The sequence below is a fragment of the Lathyrus oleraceus genome, chromosome 2 (assembly GCF_024323335.1).
Source record: "Lathyrus oleraceus cultivar Zhongwan6 chromosome 2, CAAS_Psat_ZW6_1.0, whole genome shotgun sequence".
NCBI classification, from domain to species: Eukaryota; Viridiplantae; Streptophyta; class Magnoliopsida; order Fabales; family Fabaceae; genus Lathyrus; species Lathyrus oleraceus.
In genome coordinates, this window is record NC_066580.1 from 58,478,434 (window position 1) to 58,499,740 (window position 21,307).

General features: G+C 37.1%; 1 protein-coding gene across 1 annotated transcript; it reads left to right on the forward strand.

Annotated features, from left to right (window-relative positions):
- The first annotated feature begins 11,197 nt into the window (after positions 1-11,197).
- On the forward strand, positions 11,198-13,371 carry LOC127121911 (uncharacterized). The gene is made up of 4 exons (XM_051052335.1): positions 11,198-11,332; positions 12,030-12,595; positions 12,716-12,965; positions 13,069-13,371. The coding sequence occupies exons 1-4, from the start codon at positions 11,198-11,200 to the stop codon at positions 13,369-13,371; spliced, it is 1,254 nt and encodes a 417-aa protein (XP_050908292.1).
- The last annotated feature ends 7,936 nt before the right edge of the window (positions 13,372-21,307 follow it).

The following is a 21,307-nucleotide window of genomic DNA, read 5'->3' on the forward strand; positions in this document are numbered from 1 at the left end:
TCTGCAATAAATAAAAAGTGGTACTCATATTTCCATAGTTAATGCACTTATATTTTTGTTTCATGTTTTCAATTTTTTCTTCAAATTTTCAATTTTCATTTTTGGCGGACCACTACAAATTCAGCTTGGCGCACAAAATTTTTTTGGTTAACATATTTTAACTTCTATAAATTGAAACACCAACCATGCAAAAAATATTGAAGCTTGTAACTTTCTTACTTTAAGATGCCTTTGAATATTGATTTGAACATCCCTTTAGATGACTTAAACACCTCTAATAACCTCCCAAACATGCCTTTGAATATTGATTTGAATGCTCCTCCAAATATTGATTTGAGTTCATCAATAGAGGAAGAAGATCATATAGTTGAAAGTGAGTTTGAAGTTGCTCTATCTAATGAAGAGGAAGAAGAAGATATGGATGAAGTAGATGAAATTGAAAATCTTTGTGAATATGAGATTGACAATGAAAATGAGATTGAAAATATATCTCCAGGTATGAATAGTACATGTTCTAGTGTCAAGCTTACTTAGAAAAGAATTAGGATCAAGCGGTTTAGTTTTTCAAAATCTTAAAAGAATGAGATCACTGGTACTCATATGTGGTTCATTGTTTTGATCGGCTAAGATCTAGGTTCCCCGATACTTATTGACACCAAAAGCATTACAAGATCACAAAGACTGTAAAACAAATACAAACAAAGTTCCCCTATTTCTTCTACCTCTCTAACTATGCTTTGTACTTAACTCTCTGTTTCGATTTTCCTTCCCTTTTGTTCAGAAAATCAAATTAAGGCAACTGGAATTATGATAAACATCACATGCATAAGATCGATCAAGATTTTTTTTTTAATTTTTACATCGGATAAGTAATTACTTGCATTCTTTGATTTTTTTTCCAGATGAAGTACACACTTTGGTGTTTTTATTTATTTCCTATTTTGTGTTGACGTTTGGGTTCAACCACCGTTGGACTAAAGAACTGAGTGAGGGTTACCCAACTTAGAGGGTGCAGTTGTCTTTTACCTTCATTTTTCATCTTTTTGGTGTTTATATATTTTTCTTTCTCTCAATTAATCATACATACATGTGAATCAAGAATATGTCAAGCTGTCAAAGTAAACTACTTACAAAGTATTTCTCAGAATCAGAGTACTATGATACAAAAACATGTTAGACTCTTATCCTAATCGGAAACTTAGGGTGTTCGGGTAATACCAAATTTATCAACTTTCATAGGGTCCCTAAACTTAGCCTTTCATCTTTTCAATCATATATACTTCCTCTGGTTTTTCTCAAACTCTTAGACTTTTTCGGAATTGCATGGGAAGCAACACGGTCCGTGTTAGAGGATGCGGCCAACCCATGATTCTCCTGACTTCCTTATATGGGCACTGTAGCAAAGGCCAACACGGCCCATGTCAGTTGACACAGCCAAGCCGTGTTATCCCCGGATATTTTGTATGGCGAGGGCTCCTTTTTGCGCAATCTTCGGCCTTTTTCACTCCAATTAGGTCAATTACTCTATTATTACATGAAAACATCAAAAGAACACAAAAGCGCATAAAATCGAACTAAAATTTTGGAAACAGTGAGAAAAATGAAATAAAATAAGCTATAAATATTATGCAAAAATTACTTATCAACTATCTCCTTAATAGCTTAGAATAAGGCTATAATCAAACAAGAATAACATCGATATAGATCCGTGAATAGATCATACATAATGCCATGATTAATAAAAATACATACTAGAAAAGTGAACTTACATACACACCCAACAAGAAAGGGATTACAAGGAGAAGAATGAAGATGAACAAACATCCACCGTGATTTCCCAACGATAGAGGAAAACCCAACTCCGGATCTTCAAGGAGTATCCTAACTTGTTGTTTTCTAAGTATCTATCTCTCCTAACTACAAAAAATGGGGTTGATGGAATTCGGGTTAAAAGTTCCCAAAATCATACCCTAAAAATCTATGTACAAATGAATAAATAGGGGTTGAAAATGTAGAATCGCGCTAAGCCCTATCATAGCCCGCTTAACGCAATAAGCAAAAATAAACTTAAATCGCCTTGATTCGCGTTAAGCACGCTCTTAGCACACTCCTAGCGCGAATTTCCCAATGTTCCTGCCTTTTGTTTTCTCTAAGCACGCTAGGACCGCGCTAAACCCAAACAGGAACTTGATTTCCTTCCAAAATTGCATCTTGAAGCTTTGCTTTTGCCTATCAAGTGTCTAATACTTCAACCATGCAAGGAAAGCTATAAAAAGAGATGAAATTGCTCAAACTAAAATATATTTACATAAAAATGTAAACTACACAATATTTAGACAAAAGTTGTGGTTTATGCATGAAAATCAACTGAAACAAGTCAATAAGTGTCAATTATTCACACACAAAATTGTCATAATTTAGCACTTATCAATCGCACACCATAGCATGAGCTTTTGGTCGGATAGGGGTGACTAGAAAGAACTATTCTTCGAAAGGGTGCAACTCAGGAAGAATCCCAAAGCCCCAGATGGTCGACGCCAGAGAAATTAATCCTTTACTCTGTGTTCGAGTCGCAGGACCACAAAGGCATTGAAATAGATGAAAGAAAAGTGTCATAGAAGGCTTTCCTATCAATAATCACACCAATATCGGTGGACCTTCACATATGCCCAACTTTCCGGATGAATTTGTGAAGGAAAGACGAAGACCTATAATTGAGAAATTGCATTCGTAAAAAGGAATAACACAATCGCCATACTAATCACATATCATATCATCCTCGTTATGAGTCAAGGCACCCCATTTTGATGATTGGCGAACTTCAAGAAGCCTCCATCAAGACTACCATTTCTGGAGAAATTGGAGTGTTTCCTCTAGTTGATAAAGTACCCGCAAAAAGATCAAGTGTTAATAGACCATCAGGGACACTTGAAACAAAACCGATTACTTCTATCACTAAGGAAGTTAGTCGAATGTTTTTAATAAACAAGGTTTTACCAGCCATCAAAGAAAAGTGGCCACGAGAATATGCATCAGAACCAATTTACATACAACAAGATAATGCACCGTGTCATGTTTCTATAAACGATGAAGAATTTCTACTTGCAGCTTCTGAAGGAGGATTTGACATTCGTTTGATATGCCAACCACCTAATTCTCCTGATTTAAATATTTTGGATTTAGGTTTTTTTCAGCCATCCAAGCATTGCAACAAAAGAATGCGACGAAGACAGTTGATGAACTTATTCAAGTCGTACAAAATTCCTATGATGCTTTCTCTAGCGTAGATTCGAACAAAATATTTCTCACACTTCAATCATGTATGATTGAAATTATGAAAGTCCGAGGATCGAATAATTACAAAATTCCTCATATAAAAAAAGATGTGATGCTTAGACAAGCCATTTTACCCGCTCAATTAAACTGTGAAAAGAAGTTAGTTGAGGAAGTTATTGAATGTTTACAAAGTTAACAGAATTTATGTTTGTAATATTTGAGTTTTTAATGATATTTTCTTAAGCCATTTGAACTTAAGTCTTAATATTTTATGCATGTCAGTACGTTGCATATGCATGTCAGTACGTTGCATATGCATGTTAGAAGCTTGATAATTATTTTAATTTTTTAACATGAGCTTGATGGTGAATATCAACACGATACATAGTTGGAAAATAATTAAAACACTCATTTCATAATAGTTGAGTTTCAGTAAAAAAAACAATAGTAAAAAACATTCAATTCTAGAAGCTCTTTTGAAACATTAGTTCTAGGAAGCAACAACAATGAATAAAAACAAAACATAAACTAAACTGGAGCTTTGCTTTCATTATAACACACCTGCAATTAAAAATTTATGTAGATTTTTAGCATATCATCAACCACTTTCTTTATCTCTTCATTATCTTTTCTCTTTGGCTCATCTTCAACCTCATGTTCAAAATCCATCATCTCATTAGCAACACCTTCAATCTCATGTTCAAAATCAAACATCTCATTAGCAACAAATGTGACACCTTCAACCTCCTGTCCAAAATCTAGCATCTTAATAGCAACACCATCAACCTGTCCAACATCATGTTGAGAGTTCACTTCTCCCTCAGAGTCATTTTGATGGAAGTCATCCACTTCATCTTCTTCAAATGAATCTTCAACAACACAAAGTAGTAGATCCTCTGAATCAGATTCAATACCTAAATCAAAAGATGGCATTTCTTCTTTCATTTTTATGAAAAAGAAAATGAATAGTAGAGATAGGAGTACGAACAGTAACTTCACATTTATAAATAAACTCACTAGAAAAATTAATGATACACCACCCATTTTTCAATAAATACTAACCAATCACATTAGTTGTTAATATTAAAATCTTGAGTATTTCAACGGTTTTCAAAAAATACTCCTATTTCTAGTGTCTGCACATTAAAAACTGACTCACTAAATGCAAATGGTAGTATTTGGTATAGTGTCATTAATTATGAGTTAAAAAGTCACTTTTGCTTATATTTTGATCACAATTATAATGATCAATTTTTGTTTATAATATGGGACGGAGGGAGTATGCCTCTATTTTGATTATTCGTCTTTTATTATTTTTAAAACCCACCTAATTGATATAATCGAAGAAATTGTGCCTTAAATTAAAATGAGACACCTATCAACGAATCATATTTCATAGAATGTGGATGAATATAAAATAATAGTTGTAAATTCGCCTAATTACTATTTAAGAATTTCACTGCAATTGTAAACTAAATTTTGATGACTAATAATCATTCTTTTTTATTGAATACTTCCCTTGTTCTTTATTTTTAACTCGAGTGAACAATCAATATTGATTGCAAGATTTTGCTGCTGCATAATGATAATTGAAGAACGAGAATTAAATTTGGGAAAGAAAAGAACTAGGCACTACTAGAAAAAAAACTCATTTAATGTTGGACGTTAGATGTTTTTAACATTGACTACAGATGTGAAGTAACGAAAGATGTCATGAAAGTGCACACTTTACCTCCTGATTTTAAAATAATTGATGGGTATGTGAAAAACTCACGAGTTTGATCCCTTAGTGAGACGTTTTTGGAATTTTGTAATGGTGAAAACAATGTCCTCCTAGTTTCATAATTTCATCGAATAATATACCACATTTTCACTTCGGTTATCTAATAAAATTGAGGGGTAAAATAATTTTGAGTTTATTAAATCTAATGTGGATTGCTTATTTTATTAAACCTTTATATTGAACAATAACTTCTCAAAATTGTTTAGGAAAATAATGATATATTCACTATAACAAATAACGCTTTTTATGAAGAAACTTTCACTACAAACAATATAAAGTAGAAGGTGTGTGTAATGGGAGCGCCTTGTTTTATTAAAAAAAAATCAATTTGTTTCCTCAGTTTTATGAAAAATTGACATAAATATATGCTCAGGGTTTGAGATTCGATTCTCAGCTCCTGTAGTTTTATGTTTTATATGGAATCAAAAATGTGTCTTTAATTTTTATAAATTTTATACGTCGGATATGTCACCTCGGTTTTCAGTATAACCGCGATAAATACTCTTTTTTATTTTTTATCCACTCAGTGTCTACCTCATTCACTTCTTGAGCCCTAGCGAAATAACATTTCTTCTCCAATCAACGAACAAACACTTATTCTCCAAGGAGCCCTAAAGAACCAAAAGACTCTCTCACCATTATTCTCCGGTATGCTACTATTGTTGTTGTTATTGTTCTTGTTGTTGCTTTGATCCATTATTGTTATTCTCCATTATTGTTGTTCTTGTTATTCTCTTTATATTTTTATTCTTTTAATATCTACTGTAGCGGTAAATTCTTGACCATTAAGCTATGGGTAAGCTAAACGCCAATAAAACCAGAGTCACCACCACGCTTTTATTGTTTCCAAAAAAAAAATGGAAAAGTATGACCAAAACCCAAAGATAAGAAGTTTTCAAATAAAAATTAATAAAACGTCAGAGATTACAGGTAAGGGGGTTGGTTACATAGAGGGAAGGTGTTAGCACCCAAAGTGTTCTAGGTACTCCTAGGGAGCCATTTTTTATGTGTGTATGTATTTTTGGTATAAAAGATGTTTGAGAAAAATATAGTGTGAGGATGAGAAAAGAATTCATTGATTATATTTTTGTGTTTGACAAGACGTTCGGACTTGTGCCTACGTACCAACATAAAAATGAGGGATCAAAACCTACTAGTTGGTGAATTGCTTTTAACAAAAGTTTAAGTGAAAAAGGGGCACAAAAGGCCAAAAATTTGAAGGAGGTTGTTAGTTCTTTTTGTCTTCTTGAAATTTTAATTCAATATGATTAAATTTATTTACAAGTTTGATTTAAAAAAGAGTTTGAAAATTTAATGGCACAAGGCCAAAGTTTCTAATCATCTAAACAAAGTCTAAGTTTGAAATCACAAGCAAAGAAAGTTTTTAAAAAGGGGGAGAGATTTTGAAATTTAAGAAGTGGGAGGAGATAAAGAGGTTATCCTAAGAATAAAATTTAAAGTTAAGAGTTGAAAAGATCTGACCAATGGGATGCAATCCAACATACAAGAATATCGTATAGAAAACTCACTTTCCCTTGGACTTTGAATCAAGAAATAATCAACAAGCAATTAGAAATATCAGACATCATAAAGATCAAGGCATCAAATAAAGATATCCACATCCAAGCAAGCAGATCCCATAACTAGCAGTCTTTTTTGTCTTCTCATGTATCAGATGAAATATTCATTGATCAACTTAGAAGAAAGCATCAGACACAAGTTCAAAATAACAATTAGCACCAAGGCAAAGTTACAAATGAAATTACGGTCCCAAGGCTTGCATCAAATGAAGGCTCAGTTCACAATCACTTGATTTCAAAATATTGGCATTGGTCAAGTCCTTTTTGCACAGGGAATATTGCCTAGTTCTAAGTCTAAAAGTTCAAATTAAGATCAACAGTCCACCAAACATTTTTTAGGGTTTTTGTTGTTTATTAAGTGTTTTAAGGTCCTAAGACCACACACAAAATCAAAATGCACAAACAAATATATACAATCACAAGATATGACTCAAATGAGCAAAGTGAAAATGGCATAAACATAAATAAGTTAAATGAAATGTAAATGGAATTGAATGATAAACGACTGAAAATTAAATTTCATAAAGTAAATGACTTGAAAGTAAAGCAATATTAATAAGAGTTAGTCAAGGTTAATTGAATATTAGTGGTGTTTTGATTTTTAATTGATTAAGTCATTCTTTGGAGAACACTTAACCATCCGTCACAAGCATGGATCCTTAAACCAAGACATCTTCCATAGGAAGAAAAAAAGGCCAAGTTTCCACAAAATATAATGAAGGATATGAGACTTACAATCTCACTTACTAGAATGTTATGCCTTTAGGGTCAAATTTAACTCTATGTTAAGCAATCATAGTTGGACTTATGTAGAAGTCATAACTATCTGAGGTCGGGCAATAGAAATTTAGGTGCTAATGCATGTTAGAGATTTGGTATAATGAACCAAACTCCTAAAACATACCACACACTAAAAGAAAAGATCAAGAGGGATGTACCTATCTCATCCATACTTGTATTGGTTCATCTGACACAAGGCCATTGATGAACCAATTAACCTTAGAATATTTGAGATTTCATTGGTCAATAAAATGAATGGGCAAGAATAGGGATGAAGATGAAAAGGGATGGGAGATAGAGAAACACAAATTGGTCATGGGAGGAATTTCATCAAATTAAAATCATTCATTCATTTTAGGAGATGAAATGTATATTTCATCAATCCCCTAAATCCAATGACCTTAATCCAACAAAAGTCAAATCAACCTTGACCAAGGCCCAAACAAATAGTCAAACATCTCAAGACCATAAAAATGGCTCAACATAATTTTTGCATAATTAATCAATTAAAAATCAAATTAAAAATGCATTAAAATTCAATTTAATTTGGTCAAAACCTAAAATCTTTTCAAAACACCAAATAGATGTCCAAGAGATTTATCTTAGGTCAACCAAGGTCAAATGACCTTAGACAAAAAATTTCATCATTTTTGAAAAGTCAGAAGTATTTTTAAACAATTAAAAAATATGCATAAAACATTTAATTCAAGAAAAATATCAAAATTAATCCAAAAAATAATTTTAATTCTTAAAATGAAAGAGAAAAATATTTAAAGATTTTTTGTGAAAGTCCCATATTTTTTGGATTAAAAATGAAATTATTATTAATTAAACAAAATAAAGCAATTAAACATGAAATCAGAAAATAAAAAGAAATTCAAAAAAATAAAGGCCATAGATCTCCCTCATTAATTGAGGTGGCGGATCTGATGGCCATACGCGCGTGTTTCACCATGCTCCTTGGTCAATGCAATGTACGTGTGGTAATTAGAATGGACGCTCAAGATTAAAACATTTGAACCAGATCAGATGGCTTGGGACTTACCAATGCACTACCGGAGCCCTAGCTCCGGTCATCTTCCCTGGTGATCACCACCGGACTGGTCCAACCTCAACTTCATGAAAAATCACAAACAATGACACTATTGCATAGAGAAAATGCTCAGGAGTTCGAAGCTGGCCTCAATTTTCTCCAATTCCAAGTATATAAAAAGATACAGGGATTTGAATTTTGAGGATCATGAACCGATTTGTTTTGATTTGACCTCAAAGCAACTCAATCTTGTTGCCTACATTTGTAGGACTTCAGCCAACCAAAAATCAATCAAAGTAATTGAGAAATGAGGGAGAATTGAAGAAGAGAAGTTTCTGAAATTTCATCTTCGAGTAGCTTTAATTCAGCTTGATCTTGATCAGAATTTGCTTGATTCTTCCTCCTCTTGCTTGTAGTAATCAATTGAGATGGAAAAGGAAATGGATTCTTGGAGTTTGAACTTTAAAACAAAAAGTGAAATTCAAACTTGATTTCAAAGAAATCCTCAAGAAGTTCTATGGTGTGAGGGTCTGAGTTCTCTTGGAAAAGCTTGGGCAAGGTGTTCATCTGATTTCTGAAGCCATGAGCTTGTTTAAATAGGCACGGGAATTGATCTTTGCACCACTTGAAAATTTGCCAAAATTGGAAACCAAGTTGCATGGATGCATGGGTAATGGTTTGGGCCTAAAGAGTGATGAAATCCATTTCCAATTCGTGCACCAAGAGTACTGATGTCATCACATGGACGCATGCAAAGAAGAATTATCATTTGAATCCAAATCTTGCCAAAACAAACCCAACAAAGGAGCCATGCACTAGTCCCTCAATTTTGGTCCAAATGAGATGATCTTGGACGTTTTGGAAAGGTAAGATCAAGAGGAACGACTTTCATGTTGAACACTTTTCCATTTGAAGCATGGATCAAGATGAATTTTGAGGTGGAAATTTCGAAAGTCCAACATATTTGAAAATTTTCTAAGTACCAAGTCAAATGTTCACTTCTTCCACCTTGAATAACTTTTTCTATGGGCTTCAAATGGAAAAAGTTCATTCATCAAAGTTGTATATATTTCAAACCTATTAAATTTGGTTACAAATTTGACCTTATTTGGATTTTGCATGAAGGAGTTAGGCATTTTATAAGTTGAGGAAAATCACTTTTTCAATGGTAATGGCTCAAAATGACCTATAATATTTCCTCTTGGAACATGCATTTGTAAGTTTAATTTGAACTTCTTCCAAACATAAAAGTTATAAAGGACATATTGAATTTGATCATGAAACTTTAATGTATTTCATCTCATAAAAATTGAGCAAGTTATGGTCCTTGGAAGTTGACATCCTAACTAGGGTTCAAACAAAATGATCTATAATCCTTCACCATAAAAAATGACTTTCCCAACAAAACTAGATCTTGACTTCAACATGAAAGTTGTTTTTAATATCATAAGGAGTAATGTTTCTCTTGGAATCATATTCATATGATAAAAAATTTAGGAGATGGGGTCTAGGGAACCCCAGTTTTCACCAGTTGATTTTCTCTGGTCAACCACCATGAACCAACTGGCTAACTTGACATTATCTTGATCTTTGGGACTCATGGAGGATCATATATATGTAAGATGATGTAATATTAAGTATCACTTGAAATATTTGATCAAATGTTAAAGAAATTTGTTGAGGAAGTATTAGCTCAAATTTTCGACGCCCACTTCAAATTATCAAAATTGGAAAAGCATGTACAACTGGTTTTGACTAAGAGGTGATTCAACCAGCTGAAGGTAGACTGGCTTAGCTGATTGGATAAAGATCAAGCTTATAGTTAAAGTTTCGGAGCAGTTCCTTAAGGAGCAGTTAGAAAATGGTTTCGATCAAAGATTTGAAATTTAAATAAAGGAGGGAAGATTACCTTCGTTAGAAACCGCGAGGATACACGTGGGAGCGGAGTGAGCGAACATACACATGCAAGACGTCACGTGTATCGATGTGATTGAAGAACCATCAGAGCGGTTATTTCGACCCAGTATAAATATAGGGTCTTAGAGTTAGAAAAGGGTGTGTCAAATTGTGTACAAAAAACCTGCAAATTTACTAAGTATTCGTGTGAAGAAGAACTGTAAAACGCAGAATGTACGTCGTCTACACCATTGTTTAATCATTTTAAGGCATTATAAAGTTATCTTTACTTTCTCTTCAGAAACATATTTCCTTGTTCTTTACTCTCAAACACTTTATTTCTTACTTCGTCATTTACAAGTTTAAAGATCCTTAGTTCCTTTCCTTACTTTGAACTTTTACCTCACAGTTTTACAGATTCCAGCACTTACCAACCTTTTTGATTATTTTCATCCCTTCTATAATTCCCGTTGTTTACTCCTTCTTTAATAATTCTAAATGCTGATTTAAGATTTTTCTTTTGTTCAAGTCACTCTTTTGTCTTTAGTTTTTATTTAACGCTTTGATTTGGCATTTAGTTCGATCATTTATCAATGTTACGTTTACGAGAAATTTAGCACATGTCCTAGGATCAATCTGATCGATCCTGTGAGTGACCAAATTTAGAAATTTGGAAGATCAGCGGTTATTTACCATTTTTCAAGGTAAACAAATTGGCACACCCAGTGGGACCAGTGCTAACGTTCTGTTTGATTGCTAATTTTTGTTTGAGAAAAGAATCGTTGTATGCTTTTAAGAAGTGGCAAAATAGCCATAAACGACGAACGAAGAACAAGGAGAGAATCACAGATGGGGATGGCGAATATGAATCCGCCAGAAACTCGGAATTCTCAAAACCCATCAACTAGCAGCATAATGCCTCCTTCTTCTTCGATGGTGGCAAATACGGGTATGACGCATGCGTCCGAAATAGTTTCGTCTACGGTGAGTTCGATGCCTACGCATTCGATCTCTCACTCTGAACCAATTCTGACTTATGTGGGACCTAGGGGACCTCCCCACACTCCTTCACTGATTAGAGACATTCCAAATAGGTCGTTGGTACCCCCTGGTTTTTCAATACCATTTAGCGGTCGAGAACAGCCGTATGGAATGCCAACTTCAATGATGGCCAATTTATAGAATGTGGGTTCTACTTTTTCGGAACCAGCGCCTAACATAAATTCACCAGTACAAGGGTTCGGGATAAACATGAGTCGAACCAATCAGGCGTTAGGTTTAAGACACCCAGTACAACTACCCATTCTTACCAACAATTTTGCGGCGGCATGGAAGCAACAGATGGACGAAAGCAATTATGAAATGGTCCAGATGTTAACTCAAACTTTGGCCACTATGTTAAATCTTTTGATTCAGAATACAACTCATTCGAATCAACAGATGACAACATAAGTGGCTCGAATGTCTGAGTTTCTTGGTATACCTCAGCACCAGCGTCCCCCGCCCAGGGATTGGGTAAGAGAGAATCAAGAGCCCACGCTTGAGGATGACCTCACCATTAACCAGGCCCCATAAAATCAAGGGGGGAATAGTAGTACCTCCTAGGATCGAACCACATGTGCACATGGAACCAAGGGTGTTAATGGTAAATAGGAATCAAAATGTCAATGATATCATACAGCAAGTTCGACATGATGATGTGGCAGCAGATAATAATCTAGCAGCCATAGTCGAGAGAATTATGGTTCAAAATAAGGTAAATTTTGCTCTCAGAAGACCAAATTATACATCGCCTTTGGCAGAATATGTCTTACAGACAGATGCGCCCCTAAGGGCCAAAATCCCCAAATTCACCAAGTTTGTTGGGGATACTACTGAGTCTACTGTCGAACACGTGGCGAGATATCTAATTGAAGTTGAAGATATGTCAAATAACGAGAATCTTCTAATGAAATTTTTTCCAAGTTCTCTTACCAAGAATGCTTTTACATGGTTCACAACTTTGCCCCAGAATTCGATCCATTCATGGAACCAGCTAGAAAGAATGTTCCATGAACAATTCTACATGGGGCAAACAAAGATAAGTTTGAAAGAGTTGGCTAGTGTCAGACGAAAATTCACTGAGCCAATTGATGACTATCTAAATAGATTTCGACTACTCAAAGCAAGGTGTTTTATGCAAGTTCCAGAACATAAGTTGGTCGAAATGGCCGATGGGGGCCTTGATTACTCAATTAGAAAGAAGTTGTATACTCAATACCTAAGGGATATGGCCCAGTTGGCTGACAGAGTTCGACAGGTAGAACATTTAAAATAAGAAAAGGCTAGAACAAATAAAGGTAAAAGGGTAGCCTATGTCGATTTTAGGAAAGATCATGAAGATTCAGGCGTTGAAGTTCCAAACTTCGACGATACTGAGATCGATCTTGCTGAGTTGACACAGGGGCCACCATATGCGTGTAAAGTTTTGGCCCCTTCAAACGGGAGAAACCCTGTCGAACCTGAAAAGAATGACAGGTTTCCTAAGAAAACATATACTTTCGTCGTGACGAAATGTGACAAAATTTTTGACCTACTGGTTAAAGATGGTCAAATGATAGTACCTCCGGGTGCTAAAGTACCTCTTTTAGAACAAAGAAAGAAACGAGGGTTTTGTAAATACCATAGTTTTTTTGGGTCATAAAATGTCTCAATGTTTTCTTTTCAAAGATCTGGTGCAGAATGCAATCCAGGAGGGAAGACTCAAGTTCGGTGATAAGCCACGGAGCCAGATGAAAATCGACTTTGATCCTTTGCAAGTTACTGAAGCTCATTATATTGAGCCAGAGGAGGTGAATTTCATTGAAGTTGATGCTGATTTCTATATGACCGAAGTTACTGAAGACTTCGTCCATGAGCCTGTCATGGTTAAAGTACATGAGTACTTCGAGCAGACACCTCGTGATGGTTTGGCCTTAAGGGGTACGGAAGACATCGAGAAGGAAAATGTTGAAGCCTCAGATATCGAGGAGGCTAGAAATTAAAAGTTAGTGATGATCACTAAAGAGACCGCTGATAGTTTCATTCAGCTGGATAAGGCCACTGACGGCCTTCAGAAACAATTCCAAAAGCTGGCTGTTACTGAGGAGATCCACATGGAAGTTAATATGGTGGAAGTATCTCGAGAAGTCTCAATGGAAGTCGATGATGAAGGTAAGCAAGAGGAATACAATAAGGTCGCCTTTCCTCAAGAAGAGGAAACATTGTCAGATTTCCTTCGAAGGTGCCAAAAGAAGATATCAGAGGTGATTTTATGCCCCAGGTGCAGTGTTGTCTTCGACAAAAAGGCAGCTTAGAATCTGGAGGGGGTTAGGAGAGTGCACCACCAAAATGGCCATAAAGCCATCCACAATAATCAAGCGGGTAATCCAGAAAGGTTCTTCGATCCCAGGAGATATCCTTATCCTAGGCGCCCTATGGTGAAGCTGGACGAAACTTCCAACCCATAACCTTTAAGCCAAGCATCGAAGGGTCAGATGGGAAGTGGGTAAAGCAGGCTGAGGGGAGAAAACATGGCCATGGAAAGTGGCAGAAGTTAGAGGTTGAAAGAGGTTCATCGTTGGCCTATCGCCAGGAATTCTGATCTGACAAAAGGACCGCACATGTGTCCGAAAACTATAAAGGAAAGAATCCCATAACGAGGTCCAAATGGAGAAGAGAGAAGAGAAGGCGAAAATCCAAAAGAGAAGCTGGAGAAATGGACCAGGCCGAAAAAATTACCAACATGATGGTGAAGAAAAAGGATGGCCCTAACCTCACCAAAAGAGATTCTAAGATTTCAAATAAGACGGCCAGAGAAAATCAGATAGCTGCCGAAGATGAGTTATTAACTGGCACCTTCGACTCTGATCGAAGGATTCCTTAGACATTATGGTCGGAATGGTATCCGTGATGCCCAGAGAATTCGATCGGATCACCGAAGTCGATGATAATGACAGTATCACCGAAAGGTAAATGGCTGCCCACAAACCGGTCTGTTACTATATAATGAACAATGGTTGTGTCGAAGAGCAGAATTCTTTTTTCGAGCGGCCTAGTGACACCATGAAGAGCCATTTAAAACCCCTCTTCATCACCGGAAAAGTAGAAAACCTCCCAGTCAACAAAATACTGGTAGATTGTGGAGCGGTTGTGAATCTGATACCCCATCGCATGTTGGCGAAAATTGGCAAATATGACACTGATGCCAAACCTCATAATATGGTGTTGACCAATTATGAAGGCAAAGTAGGCTCCACCCTGGGGGCTATCCAAGTTGAATTGACTATAGGAACGGTTAATAGGTCCACAACATTCATGATTGTGGAAACAAAGACAAACTACAACATGTTGCTGGGAAGAGAATGGATCCATGGAGTCGGAGCAGTCTCGTCTTCGATGCACCAGAGGATTATAATTTGGCGTCCCGATGGTATTGTTGAAAATATAGAGGCGGATCAGGGATATTTCAAAACCCCTATTAATCATGTCGATAGACGCCAATTCGATAAGCACTTAATTACTATAGCCCCCTTGTGATTCAGCTAAGTTTTTGTTCACCCCTGATGACAACGCCTATTGTTCCTTATCGCTCCACCCCCACTATGGTTTCCGGTGGGACAGAGCGGTAGTAGGCGAAGACAACGTCGGATACTTAGGAGTAGCCAGAATTGACCCCACAGGGTTGGGAAGTGAATTCAGTGATGATGATTGAGTTCACAGCATTAAAGAGGATTTCAGCCTACATAGCTGAAAACAAGCAGCAATTGGCCTTAGAGGACGAAATAAAAAACATGGTTGTCGAAGCCAATGAAGTTTCTCCACCAGTAGGTCCTGGAAAAGATTTTGACCCAAGGCCACCTGACGAAGAGCGAGACCAGAGGCTTAACACGATCTACGATGATGAACCTTTGGGTTTCGAGAAGGACCCGCTAGCAACCAATGTTAATATGTTGGCTCAAGATCCACTTGAAGAAGTAGACTTGGGATAGGGGGTAATAAAAAGGCCAACTTACATCAGTGCCAACATCCATCCTCAACTCAAGATCGAAGTGGTACAGTTGCTGAGAGAGTTTAAAGACTGTTTTACATGGGACTATGACGAAATGCCTAGTTTAAGCAGGGAGCTAGTCGAATTAAAATTGCCGATCAAACCTGGGAAGAAGCCGGTGAAGCAAAATCCAAGACGATTTTCCCCAGCAATATTGTCGAAAATCAAGGAGGAAGTTGAAAGACTTCTCCGTTGTAACTTCATTCATACTTCCAGGTATGTCGAATGGTTAGCTAGCATTGTGTCAATTGTAAAAAAGAATGGTACGTTAACGGTTTGCATAGATTTTAGAGTTTTGAATACTACAACCCCAAAAGATGAGTATTCGATGCTAGTGGCGGAAATGTTGGTCGATTCTGCCGCAGGTTATGAATATCTAAGCATGCTCGACGGGTATTATAGGTACAATTAGATATTCATTGCCGAAGAAGATGTCCCAAAAACGGAATTTCGTTGACCTGGAGCCTTAGGTACCTACGAATGGATAGTGATGCCTTTTGGTTTGAAAAATGCAGGGGCAACTTACCAAAGGGCGATTAATTCGATCTTCCATGATTTCATAGAAACTTTTATGCAAATATATATATATAGACGATATTGTTGTTAAATCTATTTCGGGGAAGAGTCATATAGAACACCTTTGAATATCTTTTGAACGAATGAGAAAATATGGTTTAAAAATGAACCCTCTAAAATGTGCTTTTTGTGTGCAGGCTGGGGATTTTCTAGGTTTTGTGGTCCATAAAAAAGGGATCGAAATAAATGAGAATAAAACCAAATCCATCATGGAAGCGAAAGCGCCACCAACAAAGAAAGGTTTGCAGTCATAGCTGGGCAAGATCAATTTTCTAAGGAGATTTATTTCAAACCTTAGTGGGAAGACGCAAGCATTTTTGCCTTTTCTTCGACTCGACAAGGCGTACTTGAGCCACCCACCAATTTTGACGCCACCTTGTAGAAATAAAAGTATGAGTTTGTACATATTTGCATCTGATAAAACCTTAGGGAGCATGTTAGCGCAAGAGGATGATAATGGTGTCGAAAGAGCTATTTATTACCTCAATAGGGTTTTGAACGATGCAGAAACTAGATATAGCATGATCGAAAAGTTGTGTTTATGCCTATATTTCTCCTGTACAAAATTAAAGCATTATATCAAACTTGTTGACGTGTATGTTTCATCTCATTATGATATTATTAAACATATGTTATCTAAACAAATTTTGCATAGTTGAATTGGGAAATGGGCATTGGCATTGACTGAATTTTCCTTAACATATATGCCATTAAAAGCTGTGAAAGGCCAAGTAGTAGCAGACTTTATAGTCGATCACTCCATTGACGCCGACGCTTTGAACTATGTTGAATTAGGGTCGTGGAAGCTATACTTTGACGGATCTAGCCATAAAAATGGCACAGGTGTCGGAGTCGTAATTATTTCTCCAAATAAAATTCCAACGACATTCCAATATAAAGTAGGAGGCATTTGTTCAAATAACGAAGCTGAACACGAAGCCCTCATAGTAGGACTTGAAATGTTGTTGGAATTAGGGGCAACTTGGGTCGAGATAATGGGAGACTCAGAGCTAGTCATAAAACAAATCACGAAAGAATATAGGTGTGTTAAGGAGAATCTAATCATGTATTTTATAATCGCCAATCGATTGTTAAAAATGTTCGAAATAGTTTATATTCGACATATACCATGAATAGATAACATGATAACTAATGACCTGGCCCAAATTGCATCTGGGTATAAAATTTCGAGAGAAAAGTTGCACAAAGTCATAGAAGTCAGAGGAAAGGTAGTGGCAACTAGATTAACTCCCCTGGATTTAGAACAGACAAGATTAGGATATGCTGATGAGGGAAATTTCGAAATATTGGCGATAGACAGTTTGGCAGATGAAGACTGGAGAAAGCCAATAGTAGTATACCTACAGAATCCCACAACCTCTACTGATTGAAAAACCAGGTATCGAGCATTAAGTTATGTTCTTTTGGGTTCAGAGTTGTTTAAGAAATCTCTGGAAGGAATTTTGCTGAAATGCCTTAGTGAGTCAGAGGCATACTTTGCCCTTTCAACTGTACATAATGGAACATGTAGGGCACACCAAGTCGGTCATAAGATGAAATGGCTTTTATTTCGACAAGGAGTGTATTGGCCTACTATGTTGAAAGACTGCGTTGAATTCGCGAAAGGATGTCAAGAGTGCCAGGTGCATGTAGGCATATAACATATCCCTGCAAGTGAATTACATTCTATCATCAAACCATGGCCATTTAGAGGTTGGGCTTTAGACTTGATCATAGAAATTCGACCTCCCTCATCAAAAAGTCAAAGATACATATTGGTAGAAGTTGATTATTTCACAAAATGGATTGAAGCCATACCTTTGCCAAATGTGAGCCAAGAGGATGTGATCGAATTCATTCAAAAGTATATTATTTATAGGTTTGGAATTCCAGAAACAATCACAATGGATCAAGGATCAGTATTTACTGGTCGGAAGATGCAGGAGTTCGCCACGAACATGGGTTTCAAATTGTTAACGTCGACACCCTATTATGTTCAGGCTAATGGACAAGTCGAAGCTGCCAATAAGGTGATCATTGGTTTGATTAAAAAACATGTAGGGAAAAAACCTAAGAATTGACACAAGACTCTGGACCAAATTTTATGGGCATGTCGTACGTCCCCTAAAGAGGCTACTAAGTCGACCCCCTTTCGCCTAACTTTTGGCCATGATGCTGTTTTGCCAGTAGAAATCCACCTACAGTCCCTAAGGATCCAGAGGCAACATGAACTCCCCATGGAATCATATTGGAGCATGATGTTGGATGAGTTGGTCGATTTGGACGAGGAAAGGTTAAATGCCTTAGAATTGCTAAGGCAACAAAAGAAAAGGATAGAAAACTCTTATAATAAGAAAGTGAAAGTTAAAAGTTTTACGCCTGGAGATTTGGTCTAGAAAGTGATCCTTCCAATGGATCGAAAAGATAGAGCCTTGGGGAAGTGGTCCCCAAAGTGGGAAGGCCCTTTCCAAATTTTGCAAATCTTTTCTAATGGTGCCTATGGGATCGAAGAGCTCAGTGAAGATAGGAGGATTCTAAGAATAAACGCGAAGTATTTGACAAAATACAAACCGACAATCCAAGAAGTAAAAATAAGAGACGAGTAATCACGTAAATAAAGCAAAAGCCAAAATGGTCAAAATGCCAAAATGGTAATAATAAAGTCATAAGGCCAAAAGACCAATATTCATTACAAGGAGAAATTTTGTTACATTATCAGACAAATAAGAATAAAATTAAAAGGGAAGATTGGCTTTAATCTGAAGATACTTGGCTTTGAGGAGCTCCAACCGGTTTTCGCACGAAGATCTTTTTGAGCGAAGGAGTTTAATGTCAGATTCAAGCTGTCAAGCTTTTTCGACAAACTCCATGCCAAGTGATAGATCTTAAGCCATCGAAGCATCATCATATTCCAACAGTTGTTGCTTGTCCTTTTCAGCATCAGGGATTTTGGCCTGCAGTTCTGATATTTGCTGTCTCCAGGAAGCGATGTTACAATCATGAGTATCGACTTTCTCTTTATTCTTTTGCTTCATCTTTTCCGACTCCATGGCCTTATTGGTATATTCGGTAGCAGCATCCCAAGCTACAGCCTCAGAACCAGATTTTTTCTCTATCTCTCCCGTAAGGTGAGGTAGCAACTTGTGATCCGCAACAACTTGGTCGATCATGGTCCCTATCTCCAAAATAACATTCGCCACTTCAGGGGAGGCTTCTAGCAAGTCAACCTGGATAAGAGGAGCTTTCAGAGTTAAAAGGGCAGAAGGATCAGCTAGCAGCAATAGAAACAAGTCACCCTTAAAGACTTTGTCCTTGATTTTAGAAAGGATTTCGCCCGCAAGGGTGCTCGAAGGCTGATCTTCTGACACTGAAGTGTTATGACTCTGATCAAAAGAACTCTCCCTGCAATTTAGCATCGCCTTTAAATAGTCCAGTGGCTGACTTCGCTTTAAGATAGCCAACTTTTCTGAAGAAAGGGGACCAATGCTACTTGAGGAAATGCCAACCGTCGATTGTCAACCATTGCAGGGGTTTGAGTTCGAGTATGTTCTTCACCCACATTGGCTCTTCCTTAAGTTTGGCTCTCAATGTTATCAGGGTTAGTCGTAAGATTTCCTTCAGCCGCTTCCTTTACCACCATGTCTTTGACGCCCCATCCATCGCCCTGAGGTTCATTCATTTTTGCCGCTATGTGTAGACCAGCCCCTTGGGTTTCTTCATCCCCAGCTAGTTCATTCTCAGCCATAGGGATTGGATTACCTTGGGCCTCATTTTCTTTGCTCGAGTCAGTCTCATGACCAAAGTCACTGGTATGAGAATGTTGAGTAGTGGTTTTTGGTGGCGAAGCGTCGAGATTACCGATTGGAGGTTGATTAATCTCGCTCATGAACCCCTTTTCAGAGGATGGTCGATAGGTAGGTTCGCCAGCGCTGTTCAAAACATCTGGCAAAGAGGCAGGCTTGGAGGAGGCAGCTTTCTTGGAAAGAATAATAATGCTTGTGTCACCCTAAAATCAATACAAGCAGAAGGTGTAAATGACTAAAAGAAGGAAACAAGTGAAATAAAGTGAATAGTAATGGGTGGTACCTTATAACCTTCAACCCCGTGGCTAGAATTGTCTCTCTCACTTTGAGCCGCTGCAACTCTTACCATTTCTTCAGGAGTAGGTTCTTGGATAACAAGCGCAACGGGCCTTTTTCTTGAGAGTTTTGTGTTCGGTTGATTCGAGGGGTCGATGGGTTTTGACTGTGGCTTCTTCTTCCTCGAAGTGAGATCCGAAACAGGCGACAAGTCATCTTCGTCAGAATCCACGATGATGGGGGTAGCAGTGGGTTTTTGGATTTGTAGAGGAGTCACCGTAGGTTTTTAAGCAACCTGAACTAAGCATTAAATGTTATATCATCAATGTATAACAAGGATAAAGGAACAAAGAAAGAGAGGTACCTTTGCAGGTTTGCTACTTCCTTCAACCTTCAAGTCAATGGGTCTTTTGTTAGTGTATTTTTTGGGGAAGATCTTGATAGCTAGACAAAAACAAGAAGAAACGGCCAGCGTTAGTTAAAAGCAAGTCAAAGGGAATCTACTTCGAGGGAAGTCCCTTGTATCACACCTTCATATATGTCCGATTCGATTCGGACATCTTCGATTCCTATATGAAGGTGCCCTTTGAAACTGCCTAAAGCGTGTTTAGTCACAACCACCCGCTGAGCCCTTTTCTGAGATTATTGTCGAAGGATTTTAATGGAGTCTCCACAAATGAACCAATCTGGAAATGGGGGTGCAAGAGTGACTCCGAAGTCAGCATTTGGCAGTGGAGGAAACTTTGGGGGAAATAGTTCAAGAGCCATTTCATAGCATTTCTCGCGAGGAACGTATGAGGGAATCTTTAAAGTTTCTATTTTTTTTTTAAAACTTCTCTTTGAGCGTAACAGCTGCTTCGCGGATGGTTCGACTAAGATCATCAGGTCGATAGGCAATTTCAAAGTAGTTTTAAAAAGCTTGAATTTCTTTTATAAGAGTATAAGTACCTTTCTTGGTCTTTTCCTGCACAAGGAGAAAAGCTTTGTCAAACAATTGAATAAAGGAAGTAACATCACAGAATTCCTCGATGTAATACTTAGCCCACCACTTCCCAAATCTGTAAGGATTCTGTCTCTTTCTTTTAGATGAAGAAGGAAAAGTCTTGGTAAACCACCTAGGGCCAACATTCCAGAGAGCGAAGGGAGCCATACTCGAAGTAAAATTATGACGTTTAGCGAATATCATGATGTAACTCATGAAGGTTGATTGAAGAGCCTGTCCTTCATCCCTAGGGG

Excerpts from the sequence above, each read along its gene's own strand:
- LOC127121911 (XM_051052335.1), top strand. The coding sequence starts at position 11,198 with ATGGGGATGGCGAATATGAATCCGCCAGAAACTCGGAATTCTCAAAAC. Across the intron at positions 12,596-12,715 it reads TACTCAATTAGAAAGAAGTT|GAAAGATCATGAAGATTCAG; the intron begins GTATACTCAATA and ends TGTCGATTTTAG. Across the intron at positions 12,966-13,068 it reads TAGTACCTCCGGGTGCTAAA|AATGCAATCCAGGAGGGAAG; the intron begins GTACCTCTTTTA and ends GATCTGGTGCAG.